Genomic DNA, 14,302 nt, shown 5'->3' on the forward strand with positions numbered 1-14,302 from the left:
GCAAGTTCTTTTTTTCTGTCCATTTTGAGAGTTTATTGGAACCAACAAATATAATGCACCAGATTCTCAACTACCTCAAAGGAAGGTCAGGTTTATAGCTTCTATAATCAGCCAAACTGTTTTCAGCTGTGATAACATACTTGCACAAGGGTTTTCAAGGGTATTCTAACTATCCATTAGCCTTCTTACAGTTAGCAAACACAAAGTACCATAAGAACACTGGAATGATGGTTCGTGGAAATGGGCCTCTATACACCTATGAAGATATTGCATTACAAACCAGAAGTTTGCAGCTAGAATAGTCATTTACCACATTAACAATGTATAGAGTGTATTTCTGAATCATTTAATGTTGGCTTCATTGGAAAAACTGCTTTTCTTTCAAAAATAAGGAAATTTCCAAGTGACCCTAAACTTTTGAACGTAGTGTATTTTCAGAAGTTTTATTTTTTTTACTTTGTCCCAGGATGGGACATCATTATATAGTGTCCGATCGCTGATCTGACACTTCGCCCAGCACTGTGTCAGATCACTGATCTGACAGGCAGTGCAGGAGGCTTGCCGATGCCTGCTCTCAGCAGGCACTGACAAGCCACCTCCCATCAGGACCCCGCGGCCATCTTGGATCTGGGGGACAGCAGGGAGAAGGCCCTTGGAACAACGCGATCACAACGCGTTCTGAGGGTCTCAGGGAAGCACGCAGGGAGCCCCCCCCTCCCTGCACGATGCTTCTCTATGGCATGGGAACGCTGCGATCATGTTTGATCGTAGTGTGTCGGGGGTTAAAGTGACCGCTCCTGGCACTTAGTGCCGGGTGTCAGCTGTGATAATCAGCTGACACCCTGTCACGATCAGCTGTGCTCCCCCCGTGAACCCGGCTGATCACTTATGACTTACTATTCCATCTATTGGCATTAAATCCCAGGGAACATGGATGGAAGTGCGTCCAGTGTCAGGAAGGGGTTAAAAAGGTCCCTTAGTTTGTTTCAGTAGGCTCCACAATCATGGGGAAAAACCGCTGATTTGACAGATGTCCAGAAGGCAGTCATTGACACACTCCACAAGAAGGGTAAGCCACAAAAGGTCATTGCTAAAGATGCTGGCTGTTCATAGAGGGCTGTATCCAAGCACATTGATGGAAAGTTGAGTGGAAGGAAACGTGTGGTAGAAAAAGGTGCCCAAGCAACCGGGATAACCGCAGCCTTGAAAGGATTGTTAAGAAAAGGCCATTCAAAAATTTGGGGGATATTCACAAAGAGTGGACTGCTGCTGGAGTCATTGCTTCAATAGTTACACCCACAGATGTATCCAGGACATGGGCTACGAGTGACGCATTCCTTGTGTCAAGTCACTCATGACCACTAGGCAATGCCTGAAATGTTTTATCTGGGCCAAGGAGAAAAAGAACTGGACTGTTGCTTAGTGGTCCAAGGTGTTTTCAGATGAAATGGGGATTTGAGTGTATTCACCGTAAAATCCTTTTCTCCGAGCCAATCACTGGGGGACACAGGACCATGAGTGTTATGCTGCTGCCACTAGGACACTAAGCAAATCACAGAAAAAAAAATTAACTCCTCCTCTGCAGTATACACTCTCTCGCTGGCTGAGATTTACCCAGTTCGTTGAAAAAGCAGTAGGTGTATTAAACAAAGAACAATAAACTGTCAAAACCTAAGAACGATACAACAAGCCAATAGGCTAACGGTGGGTGCTGCGTCCCCCAATGATTGGCTCGGAGAAAAGGATTTTACGGTGAGCACACAAAAATGCCTACTTCTCATACGCCTCATTGGGGGACACAGGACCATGGGATGTCCTAAAGCAGTCCCTGGGTGGGTAACACCACAACTGCTAATACCCCATGTACCACTGGCTTACAGCTGTGGTACTGCCGATTGCAGAATGCACCTGCCAAGAGCAGCATCTGTAGAGGCCTGAGAATGAATGTGGTAGTGCTTTGTAAAAGTATGCAAGCTGGACCAAGTAGCAGTCTTATAAGAACTAGTAACATGGTTAGTAAGGCTGAAAAAAAAGACCGTCCATCTAGTTCAGACTATAAAATTCTGTCAGAATAAATCCCCAGATCTACATCCTTCTAAAGAACCTAGCAACTGTAAGATACAATATTGTTACGCTCCAGGAAGACATCCAGGCCTCTCTTGAACCCTTCGACTGAGTTCGCCATCACCTCCTCCTCAGGCAGGGAATTCCAGATTCTCACTGCCCTAACAGTAAAGAATCCTCTTCTATGTTGGTGGAAAAACCTTTTCTCCTCCAGACGCAGAGAATGTCCCCTTGTGACCGTCACCTTCCTTGGTATAAACAGATCCTAGGAGAGATATTTGTATTGTCCCCTTATATACTTATACATGGTTATTAGATCGCCCCTCAGTCGTCTTTTTTCTAGACTAAATAATCCTAATTTTGCTAATCTCTCTGGGTATTGTAGTTCCCCATCCCCTTTATTAATTTTGTTGCCCTCCTTTGTACCCGCTCTAGTTCCATTATATCCTTCCTGAGCACCGGTGCCCAAAACTGTACACAGTACTCCAATGTGCGGTCTAACCAGAGATTTGTACAGAGGCAGTATAATGCTCTCATCATGTGTATCCAGACCTCTTTTAATGCACCCCATGATCCTGTTTGCCTTGGCAGCCGCTGCCTGGCACTGGCTGCTCCAGGTAAGTTTATCATTAACTAGGATCCCCAAGTACTTTTCCATGTCAGATTTACCCAGTGGTTAACCGTTCAGTGTGTAATGGTGATATTGATTCCTTCTTCCCATGTGTATAACCTTACATTTATCATTGTTAAACTGCATCTGCCACCTTTCGGCCCAAGTTCCCAACTTATCCAGATCCATCTGTAGCAGAATACCATCTTCTCTTGTATTGACTGCTTTACATAGTTTTGTATCATCTGCAAATATCGATATTTTACTATGCAAACCTTCTACCAGATCGTTAATAAATATGCTGAAGAGAATAGGTCCCAACACCGACCCCTGCAGTACCCCACTGGTCACAGCGACCCCGTTAGAGAATATACCATTTATAACCACCCCCTGCTTTGCAGATCTACCAGCCTTGCAGACCTGTTCCGCTGACGCCTGGTGGCAAATGACCCAAGAGGCGCCCACTGACCGAGTAGAATGCGCCTTAATCCCTGCTGGGAAAGGTGTGGCCCTGACACGGTAGGACTCCTGAATAGCCGAGTGAATCCACTTGGCTAGTGTGGCCTTTGAAGCGGCTAGACCCTCTTCCTATGCCCCTCTGGAAGCAAGAACAGGGCATCTGACTTGCGGAAGGGAGCTGTCAGCGAGATGTACCGTCTAAGAGCCCTAACCACATCAAGGGTGTGGAGGGCCTTCTCGATACGATGGACTGGTGCCAGACAGAATGAAGGCAAAACAATCTCCTCATTGAGATGAAAAGACCCAACTTTGGGCAGAAAAGATGGGGACGTCCTCAAAACTGCCTTGTTCTGATGAAAATTCAGGAACGGAGATCGGCAGGACAGGGCCGCCAACTCCAAAACTCGTCTGATTAACGTAATTGCCACTAGGAAAACCACCTTCCAAGAAAGGTTAGTGATACATCCTGCAGTGGTTCAAAAGGGGCTTCCTGTAAGACTCCGAGAACCAAGATCCCATGATTCCAACGGCCTTTCATTGGGAGGCACTATGTGGGAAACTCCCTGAATGAACATCTTCACCTGTAATCTGGTAGCAATCTTGCGTTGGAATAGAACAGACAAGGCTGAAACTTGTCTTTTGAGCGAGCTAAGCGCGAGGCCCGACTCTAATCCGGACTGCAGGAATTCCAATATGGAAGGCATGGAGAACACCAGAGGAGATTGTCCATGGTCCTTGCACCACAAGAAGGTTCTCCAGGTGCGACGATAAATGAGCATGGACGCGGGCTTCCTAGCACTAATCATGGTGGAGATCACTTCGTGAGTATCCAGCTTGCGCTAAATTCCAGGATTCGACGGCCACGCCGTCAAAGACAGGGCCCCGGAGTTCTGGTGGTAAATCAGGCCCTGCGACAGTAGATTCATGCGATCTGGTAGTCGCCAGAAGGAAATTTGCTGAGCCGGTACTGGAGAAGACTTTTCAAAGTTTATTTTCCAGCCCAGGCGAGAAAGTGTATCCACTATGGTACCTACAGATTCCTCGCAGGCTGGGGAGGACAGGCCCTTGATGAGTAGGTCGTCCAGATACGGAAGTACCACCACTCCCGGAGCGTGAAGAATGGCCATGAAAGCTGCCCTGACCTTGGTGAATACTCTGGGGGCGGTGGCGAGGCCGAAGGGCAAGGCAACGAACTGGAAATATTCCTCGCAAATTGTGAAGGTAGGAACGGTTGATGTGACGGAAAGATTGGGTTGTGAAGGTAAGCATCCTTGATGTCGATGGATGCTAGGAACTCTCCTTTTTCCATGGAGGCAACGACTGAACCGAGAGATTCCATTCTGAATCGTCGCATCCTGACAAACCCGTTCAACAGCTTGAGGTCGAGTATGGGCCTCATTGTTCAGTCCTTCCTCGGAACCACAAATAGGTTTGAGTAAAACCCCTTGAAACTTTCGTCTTGAGGGACCGGAATAATGACTCCGTCCCTTTACAGCGCATGAACGGCCTGAAGGAAAGCAGTTGTCCTTGTTTAGGGGGGAGTGGGACCGGAAAAAAACATGTCGGGGGGGGGAACTATTTTGTATCCGGAGGACACCAGCTTTCTGACCCACTCGTCGTGGACGACCGGGATCCAGGCCTGGAAATGAAAGTAAACGGCCGCCTACTTTGTCAGTGTCTGCCGGATACCACAGCGAGTCATTGTGAAAAGGATCTATGGGATCTGGCTCCCTTCGTTTTAGATGCCCTTGGCCTGGGTTTCCAGATGCGGTTAGGTCTGTATGAGACCTGGGAACCTCTGTCTCCTTGCGGGGACCAACCTGATCCAGAAGAGAAGGTTGTGGAGGACCAACTGGAATTGTTGCGAAAAGGCAGAAAACGAGTCGGACGGGCCTTTGTTGGGGAAGGAATTTACTCTTCCCTCCGGTAGCGTCAGAAATGAGCTGGTCCAGTTTCTCCCCAAATAGGCGACCAGTTTGATAAGGTAGAGAGGTCAACGATTTCTTGGAAGCAGAATCTGCCTGGCAGGCGCAAAGCACAGTGCCCTTCTAATGGAGACTGCATTTGCAGCTGCCTATGCAGCGCAATTTACCACATCTAAAGAAGCGTTAACTACAAAGTCTCCGGCATGAGCTATCTGACTGGCTAGGCTGGCTGCCTCTGGGGGAAGATTGCTATCCTGAATAGTTGTGATTAACACCTGTGCCCAAGCAGCCATAGCCTTAGCCACCCAAGTTGCTGCGAAAGACGGAAAGAGCGCCGCTTTGGAAGCCTCAAAGACTGAGCGAGCAAGTTAGTCAATTTGACAGTCAGTGGGGTTTTTGACTGAGGAACCATCAGATACAGACAAGAGCAATTTGTAAGCAAGACGTGATATAGGAGGATCCACTGAAGGGGGCTGTAACCAATCCTTAATTAGATCCCGAGAAAAAGGATATTTAGACTCAATAGGCTTTCGACCGGAGAACCGCTTATCTGGTCAGTCCCTATGTCTCTGGACAATGTTCTTAAACTCTGGATGATTGGTAAATACTTTGTGAACACGTTTATTCTTCTTAAAGGACACTATGTGTTCCGGAGCGGAAATATTTTCCTCGTCCAACCTCAGAATCTTGTTGACCGACTCTAAGAGAATCAAGCGTCTCTTGATAATTCGGGGGATCCTGACCTAATGATGTATCAGACTCGTATTGAGTCATGCTTGCTGCGAACGTCAGGAGAGGGAGCGAAAAAATGGAACTCGCAGATGCCGAAGTGCGAGCATGATCGGCGGACGCGTCATGGGTCCGTTTTCTAGAAGCCTGATCCCTGCTGGTGGATGCTTCCCGACCGTCACCAGAGCCCTCCACAGTCAGCAAAGAGACGTTCTGACTTAAAGAGGAGACCCGGAGGAAGTCTACTGCTTTGGCCAGGGAATCCACAGATCGAGACAGGGACGCAGCCCACTCAGGAGGACTAAACTCAGTGTTATCGGTGGCAGCCTCTGGGCACATTTCGGTTGACAATCGTTCATAATGAATTAATGTGAGCACGGGGCAAGGCTGCATTGCTCGAGGCACATGAGGTAAAAAAAAAAAAAGCTGTGTTTTTGTTAGCCTTCCCCTTAGATTGAGACATAGTGTATAGGCAGAATATGGGCCACAGGCAGAGAGAATTGCACGTGTAGAGAAGGGGTTAATGTCACTGCTCACGTGCAGAGAAGGGGTTAATGTCACTGCTGTGGAGCAGTGCAGCTTACCCAGGTCCTGATGTCCCCAGGGGAGAAACTGTAATCTCTGCAGTCCTTTGAGGCTCCTTCTAGCGTTATCCTCGCAGCTAAAAAAGTACCCCCCTCAGCTGTCAGGAAGCAGGCAGAGTGAAAAATTATGGCCCCCCAGAGACCAGGAAAGCGCTTCTCGTTCAAAACGAGAAGAGCCAGTAATGTGGGCGCCACCCAACCACGGTGGTCGGATCTAAGGGACTGCAGCCTAGACCGGCTAGAAGCCGGGAGCTCAACTTATGGCGGCCGCCGGCAATGCGCGCCGGCAGAAGAGAGGCCGCGGCCGGACACAGCGCAAACGCCGCTGGACACCGGATCAGTGCTCCCCCTTCCCCCCCCAGGGACCAGGACCCACTGACTGTTGCTCGGTCATGGCGGCTGTGCTGTGACAAGCCATCTCAGCTCATCATACTCACGGAGGCGGCATAGCAGAGCCGAAGCTGCGCTATCCTTAAAAGGTATATTGCTCAATACAGGGTTCCCCAACTCCAGTCCTCAAGGCCCACCAACCGATCATGTTTTCAGGATTTCCTTTGTATTGCACAGGTGAAACAATTATCACAGGGGGGATGGAGAGGTTGCCGCTTGCATCAGTGGGCTGCATGACGTCATTATACAGTTGTGGCCAAAAGTATTGACACCCCTGCAATTCTGTCAGATAATACTCAGTTTCTTCCTGAAAATGATTGCAAACACAAATTCTTTGGTATTATCTTCATTTGTCTTAAATAAAAAAACACAAAGAATTGTCCTAAAGCCAAATTGGATATAATTCCACACCAAACATAAAAAAGAGGGTGGACAAAAGTATTGGCACTGTTCGAAAAATCATATGATGCGTCTCTAATTTGTGTAATTAACAACACCTGTAACTTACCTGTGGCACCTAACAGGTGTTGGCAATAACTAAATCACACTTGCAGCCAGTTGACATGGATTAAAGTTGACTCAACCTCTGTCCTGTGTCCTTGTGTGTACCACATTGAGCATGGAGAAAAGAAAGAAGACCAAAGAACTGTCTGAGGACTTGAGAAACAAAATTGTGAGGAAGTATGAGCAATCTCAAGGCTACAAGTCCATATCCAAAGACCTGAATGTTCCTGTGTCTACCGTGCGCAGTGTCATCAAGAAGTTTAAAGCCCAAGGCACTGTGGCTAACCTCCCTAGATGTGGACGGAAAAGAAAAAAATTGACAAGAGATTTCAACGCAAGATTGTGCGGATGCTGGATAAAGAACCTCGACTAACATCCAAACAAGTTCAAGCTGCCCTGCAGTCCGAGGGTACAACAGTGTCAACCCGTACTATCCGTCGGCGTCTGAATGAAAAGGGACTGTATGGTAGGAGACCCAGGAAGACCCCACTTCTTACCCCGAGACATAAAAAAAGCCAGGCTGGAGTTTGCCAAAACTTACCTGAAAAAGCCTAAAACGTTTTGGAAGAATGTTCTCTGGTCAGATGAGACAAAAGTAGAGGTTTTTGGGCAAAGAGACAGAGTTTACAGGAGAAAAAAAAAAAAAAAAAAAGAGGCATTCAAAGAAAAGAACACGGTCCCTAAAGTCAAACATGGCGGAGGTTCCCTGATGTTTTGGGGTTGCTTTGCTGACTCTGGCACTGGACTGCTTGACCGTGTGCATGGCATTATAAAGTCTGAAGACTACCAACAAATTTTGCAGCATAATGTAGGGCCCAGTGTGAGAAAGCTGGATCTCCCTCAGAGGTCATGGGTCTTCCAGCAGGACAATGACCCAAAACACACTTCAAAAAGCACTAGTAAATGGTTTGAGAGAAAGCACTGGAGACTTCTAAGGTGGCCAGCAATGAGTCCAGACTTGAATCCCATAGAACAACTGTGGAGAGATCTAAAAATGGCAGTTTGGAGAAGGCACCCTTCAAATATCAGGGACCTGGAGCAGTTTGCCAAAGAAGAATGGTCTAAAATTCCAGTAGAGCATTGTAAGAAACTCATTGATGGTTACCGGAAGCGGTTGGTCGCAGTTATTTTAAAGATTGTGCAACCAAGTATTAGGCTGAGGGTGTCAATTTTTGGAGTTTTGTGTGAAATGATCAATGTTTTGCTTCATTCTCTTTTGTGTTTTTTCATTTAAGACAAATTAAATGAAGATAATAATACCAAAGAATTTGTGTTTGCAATCATTTTCAGGAACAAATTGAGTATTATCTGTCAGAATTGCAGGTGTGTCAATACTTTTGGCCACAACTGTATTGCGTGGGTCCGGGGGAGGAAACATGAAGGTGACCCTCCATTTGCCTCTGCTGCCATTGAGAGATCGGGACCAGCAGGAACCGTCGCCCTAAATGAGCCTAGGCATGACCCCTTTTCGCCTGTTGATGGTTCCAGGGGAGATCGGACCCAAGAAGAAAGGTCCACCACCTCCTTCACTACATTACTTAAAAAATAAACATTTACTGAAAAAAAAACAAAAAAAAAAAAACGGTGGGGTCTGAAGCCAGACCCAAGTGCCTCCTCCAGACAAGAACTGGGTAAATCTCAGCCAGTGAGAGGGTGTATACTGCAGAGGAGTAGTTAATTTTTTCTGTGGTTTGCTTAGTGTCCTCCTAGTGGCAGCAGCATAACACCCATGGTCCTGTGTCCCCGAATGAGGCGTAGGAGAAAGTAAAGTTTGCATTTCAATTGGAAATTAAGGTCCCAGAGTCTGGAGGAAGAGTGGAGAGGCACACAATCCAAGCTGCTTTAGGTCTAGTGTGAGTTTTCCCACAATCAGTGATGGTTTGGGGAGCCATGTCATCTGCTGGTCTAGGTCCGCTTTGTTTTATCAAGAGCAAAGTCAATGCAGCCATCTACCAGGAAATTTTAGAGCACTTCATGCTTCCCTGACAAGCTTTTTGGAGATGGAAATTTCATTCTCCAGCAGGAATTGGCACCTGTCCACACTGCCAAAAGTACCAATACCTGGTTCAAAAACCATTTCACTGTGCTTGATTGGCCAGCAAACTCGACTGACCTTAACCCCATAGAGAATCTATGGAGTATTGTCAAGAGGAAGATGAGAGACACCAGACCCAACAATGCAGACGAGCTGAAGGCTGCTATCAAAGCAACCTGGTCTGTTATGAATGAGTCACCGTAGGAGGCAGACACAAAAATAGAAGCTACGTCCAGAAAACCAGAGAAGTTGGCAACTATCAGATTGCAGACCCCTGAACCTATCAACACAACTAGCAGTAGCCGTGGGGGGTTCCTACGGTGCCCTAGACCCCTCGATCACAGCCGGAGAGCTAAATAGCCTAAAGACAGAAAAGGAAATCTAAACTGCCCCAGAGCAGACCCCAAAGTAAAAGGCAGCCCCCAACATATAATGACGGTGAAGCAAGATGAAAAAACACTCACACAGATAGAAAGATAGGCTGAGCAAACGATGTGGCCCAAGCTAAACTAAACAGGACAGGAAAGGATGGTTGCTGTCTGTAATCTGCCAAAAACCCTATCAAAGAAATAAGCCAACAGCTGATATGAAAAAAGACCCTGAAGCAGCCAGGCCCCAAAAACTACATCAGCACTCCGGTATCTTCAGAAGACAGAGCTAAAGGAATTCAGCTCACCCCAGCAGGGAATGGCAGAAATCCAGAAAAACAAAGCAAACAAAGTCAAAGCACAAATGCAAAAAGAAGCGCAGAAAAACTTAGCTTTAGAAGAGCAGGAATTCAGACTGGTCTCCAAGGATCCCACAGAGAAATCACCCGCAAGGCAGGAGGGCGTCGGCAGCCTTATATCCAGTCCGTAACTCCACTCAGCCAGTCATCATCATTAGGCTCATGTGCCTGATAATCAGGCTCACTACCTTTCCTTACCAGAAGAGGGAGTTCATCGGGCCTCAGTAGTGAAGGGGAAAATGAACTCACAACACTGGTCCTCCATAACACCTCAGCAGTGCCACAGGCCAATTGCCTCTATGCCACACTGCATTGATGCAGTAACTGATCCAAAAGGAACCCTGTTATGATTGAGTCACCGAGAAGGAAAAAACAAAACACAAGCTCAGCCCAGAAAATCAGAGAGGTTGGAAACTAGCGGATTGCAGATCCCTGATCCTATCACACAACTAGCAGTAGCCGTGGAGTGTTCCTACGGTGATCCTAGACACCTCGCCACAGCCGGAGATCTACACAAGCCTAAAGAGAGAAAAGAGAAAAACTGACTGCCCCAGAGCAGACCCCAAAGCAATAGGCAGCCCCCAACATATAATGATGGTGAAGCAAGATGAATAAACACTGACACAGATAGAAAGATAGGTTGAGCAAACGATGGGGCCCAAGCTAACTAAAAAGGACAGAAAAGCTGCTGTCTGCAATCCGAGAAAACCCTGCCAAAAAATACTACCAACACAACTGATAAGCAAAAAGGACCCTGAAGTCACTAGACTTCAAACCCTATATCAGCACTCAGAATATTCTGGAAGCAGAGCAAAAGAGAACACTGATCAAGGAAAAAGAATCCAGCATACCCCCAGCCGGGGATGGCTGAACTCAAAAAACAAGGTAAACAAAACCAAAACTACTAAGTTCAATAGCAGAGCAAAAACTTATCTTTGGGAAGCAGGAATCAGACTGGTCTCCAAGAATCCAGCAGAGAAGTCACCAGCAACTCAGAAGGGCGTCGGCTGCCTTATATCCAGCTCACAACAGAGCCCCAACTAAGTATTGAGTTCATTTACTGAACATACATTTAAGAACGCCAACATTTTGGATTTTAAAATAATTTTTCAAGCTAGTATAAAGTAAAGTATTCTGATTTACTAATGACGTTTGATTACTAATGTCTTTTGGGTTTTGATTGGCTGTAAGTCATAATCAACATTAACACAAAAACACTTGAAATATATCACTCTGTAAAGACTATAATATAACTTTTTGATGTTATTCTAATTTTGTGAGAAGCACCTGTATCTACAATTCATGGTTGCTTTATATCTTTTTTTTTTTTTTTTTTTCTTCATCCATGGAGCTGTGTGAGGGCATGCTTTTTACTGCGCTGAACTGACATTTTTATGAATAGAAAGCGATCATAATGTTCTGCTTCCCCTCTCCCCCCCCCAAAAAGCTAAATTAAACTTTCTGAAGATTATGAAGATCTATTTATTACACAAAGGAGTGTGACAAATTTCAATAATTGACAGATCTTTGCCAAAATGTAGTTGTAGGTACACAAGTTTTTAGTCAGAATTGGACTACCCATTAGATCTATGGGTCTGGGCAACATTGGTCTGAAGTGAATTTCTGTGATCGGTAACGGTCAGCTTTGCACCAAGTTAGCTGATACAAAATTTAGTTAATACATTCCTTTATATTGCTTGATTACAGTCAGAATTCTGTTTTCACAATATTAAACTTCAAAGAGGCATTGTGGTAAGAAGACAGTGGTGTAATTCGCCTCTCTCAGGCAATCCCATAAAGAACGATTGCGCGCACAAAAAATTAAATAAATAGGAAAGAGGCTAGTGATTAAACGCCATATCTAATAAGCAATTTTCTTCACACTGGAAGGCGAAATATTCCACAGATTAGTGATCTTAAAGGGGTGCTACCATCTCCAAGATTCTATGTCAATATGTAGTAGGTGTGATAATATCAGCAAATACCTTCAATTAGAAATGTAGTATAGTTTATCTGATTCGCTCTGTTTTTCCTCGTGTGCAGGCATTGCAGAACCACATGGTTACGACCACTAGCAACTTTTGAACTATCACTATATGAGTGGTCGAAACCATGGATATCTAATGTCCTGCAAAGCCTGCACATGAGGAAAGAGGTATAGCAAATCAGAATAACTATACTACATTTCTAATTGGCGGTAAATATTATTAGATACCTACTACATATCGGGATAGGATCTTGGTGTTGGGAATAGCCCTTTAAGTCTCTAAAGCACATGGAGTGACAACTTACCAGTAGCACTTGCTTTTCGTGATCCTGTGCTGTAGGGAGATTGGCCATGTATCGCTCCAATGTCTCTATTTTGTGATGCTTTTCTTTATTCTGTTCTACTTCTTTCTGACATTTCTTCTTCAAGGAATTAATATGGCGTTCTCTTCCTTTTACCTGCCCCAGAATACAGTCATCATTTTCACAACATAGCTTTGAGACTGAAATGAACATTAGCAGAGACAAAAATACAAGAACTTACACGCTCTTCTTGCTTTTTCAAATCTTCAGAGTGGTTTTGAGCTGCTTCCTTCATTGCTTCCCTCAGGCCTCTACTCTCAGACTCCATAGCACATAGTTTCTTTCCTAGTTCGGCCTTCTCTCGGCTAGCTGAATCACTCTTATCAGCGAACTGTGCTCGTAAGAATGTAAACTCCCTTTGCAAATCCTAGACACACATTTTAACATGATTTTTTTCTGTACTTTCAATTATTGTATTTTTCAAACTATAGGATGCAAACCAATGTAAGACAGCAGAAAACAAAATACACAAAGGTTATTTACGGGTAGCCGTTATTTCCAGAACCCATGACACCACACCTGAGAGAGGGATCCACTCAGCCAAGACACCTACTGAAATAAAAGGGAGGTACCTCTCCCCCGCTTCAGTTGGGTTACAGAATGAGAGGACCTCCGGTTAAATTACACGCATAACCAACACCACAATATAAAAAACACCCAAAGTATAGTGCACACCCATAAGGTGAGGGGGATATACGGGTGCTGTCATGCGTTCAGGAAAAACCAGCACCCGGTAAGTAACCTTGGTGTTTTCCTTTCCCACATGAAAGCACACCTGTGATTTTTGGAGAATTGAAACACCTTAGGGAGGGACTACCGCTTGCAGCACCCTTCTACCAAAGGTCAAGTCACCAGAGGAGGACAGAGTCAGTCTGTAGTGTTTAAAGAAAGCAGATGGTGAGGACCAGGTAGCGGCCTTACAGATCTGATCAATTGATACCGCTGCCTTTTCTGCCCAGGAGGTTGCCACAGTTCTGGTGGAGCCTTGATGCCTTCAGGAACCGGAGAACCACTCGTAGTGTAAGATGGCCTCCCTGATCCATCTGGCAAGGGTAGCCTTGGATACCCCATACCCATTTCTGCTACTCTGAAAGGCTACAAATATGGACCGGTCCTTCCTCCACTGACTGGTGATGGACATATATTCCAACATGAACCTCCTTCACATCCACTGTATGGAATTTTTGATCCCCAGGATTCCTAGGGTTATTATTACAAAAGGAGGGCCGAGTAATATCTTGGCTCCTATGGAATTTAAGAACCTCCTTGGGGAGACAGGCCGGGTTTGGTCTTAGAGCAAATTTCGTCATACACCTGTGTAGGGGGAAATCTGGAGAGGGCCTGTATATCGCTCACCCTGCGGGATGATGTCAGGGCCACAAGTAAAACTGCCTTAAGAGTGAGGAACTTTGCAGACATATCCTCCTGTAAGGGCTCAAATGGGTTTCTAGTTAGTGACTCTAAAACTAGGTTCAGGTCCCATGGAGTAATCTTTTTGACTATAACAGGTCTGGACCTACTACAGGATCTTATAAAAAGAGACACGCATTTATTTGCTGGTAGGTTGCAATTACACAAGGCACCCAGGGCTGATACCTGTACCTTAAGAGTGTTAGTTGCTAACCGTAGGTCCAACCCAGATTGCCGAAACTCTAGAACGGACCATACCGGAGCCTCATCCCCTAAGGGCTGCCATGAAAATACAGAAATTTCTTCCATGTTCTATTACAGATCCTTGATATAACCAGTTTCCTACTTTTCAACAGGGTGGAGACTAGCCCTGGTGAGAACCTCTTCAGACTCAGTAATGCCCTCTCAAATTCTATGCTGCTAGATGGAAGCCTTTCACTTGAGAGTGGTATACTAGCCCATCTTACTGCCGGGATACAAGATGTTAGGGGCTCCTAGCAAGGACATTTGTTTTTC

The 14,302-nt window shown here is 45.7% G+C and overlaps 1 protein-coding gene across 6 annotated transcripts in view; it reads right to left on the reverse strand.

The window, feature by feature from the left end:
- Window positions 1–14,302, reverse strand: part of CEP85 (centrosomal protein 85) — a 193,726-nt gene that overhangs the window by 107,899 nt on the left and 71,525 nt on the right. For 5 of the 6 annotated variants that reach the window (XM_073564674.1, XM_073564667.1, XM_073564648.1 and 2 more), the window contains exons 7-8: window positions 12,558–12,743; window positions 12,320–12,472 (exon numbers count right to left, since the gene is read on the reverse strand). The exons of the other annotated variant lie outside the window; for it this stretch is intronic. In XM_073564674.1, coding sequence (XP_073420775.1) covers window positions 12,320–12,472; window positions 12,558–12,743 — 339 coding nt within the window. The remainder of the gene's footprint in view (window positions 1–12,319; window positions 12,473–12,557; window positions 12,744–14,302) is intronic. 6 annotated transcript variants of the gene reach the window in all.

The sequence above is a fragment of the Dendrobates tinctorius genome, unplaced genomic scaffold, assembly GCF_039654945.1.
Source record: "Dendrobates tinctorius isolate UK_male_01 unplaced genomic scaffold, ASM3965494v1 ptg000015l, whole genome shotgun sequence".
In the NCBI taxonomy this organism is placed as follows: domain Eukaryota; kingdom Metazoa; phylum Chordata; class Amphibia; order Anura; family Dendrobatidae; genus Dendrobates; species Dendrobates tinctorius.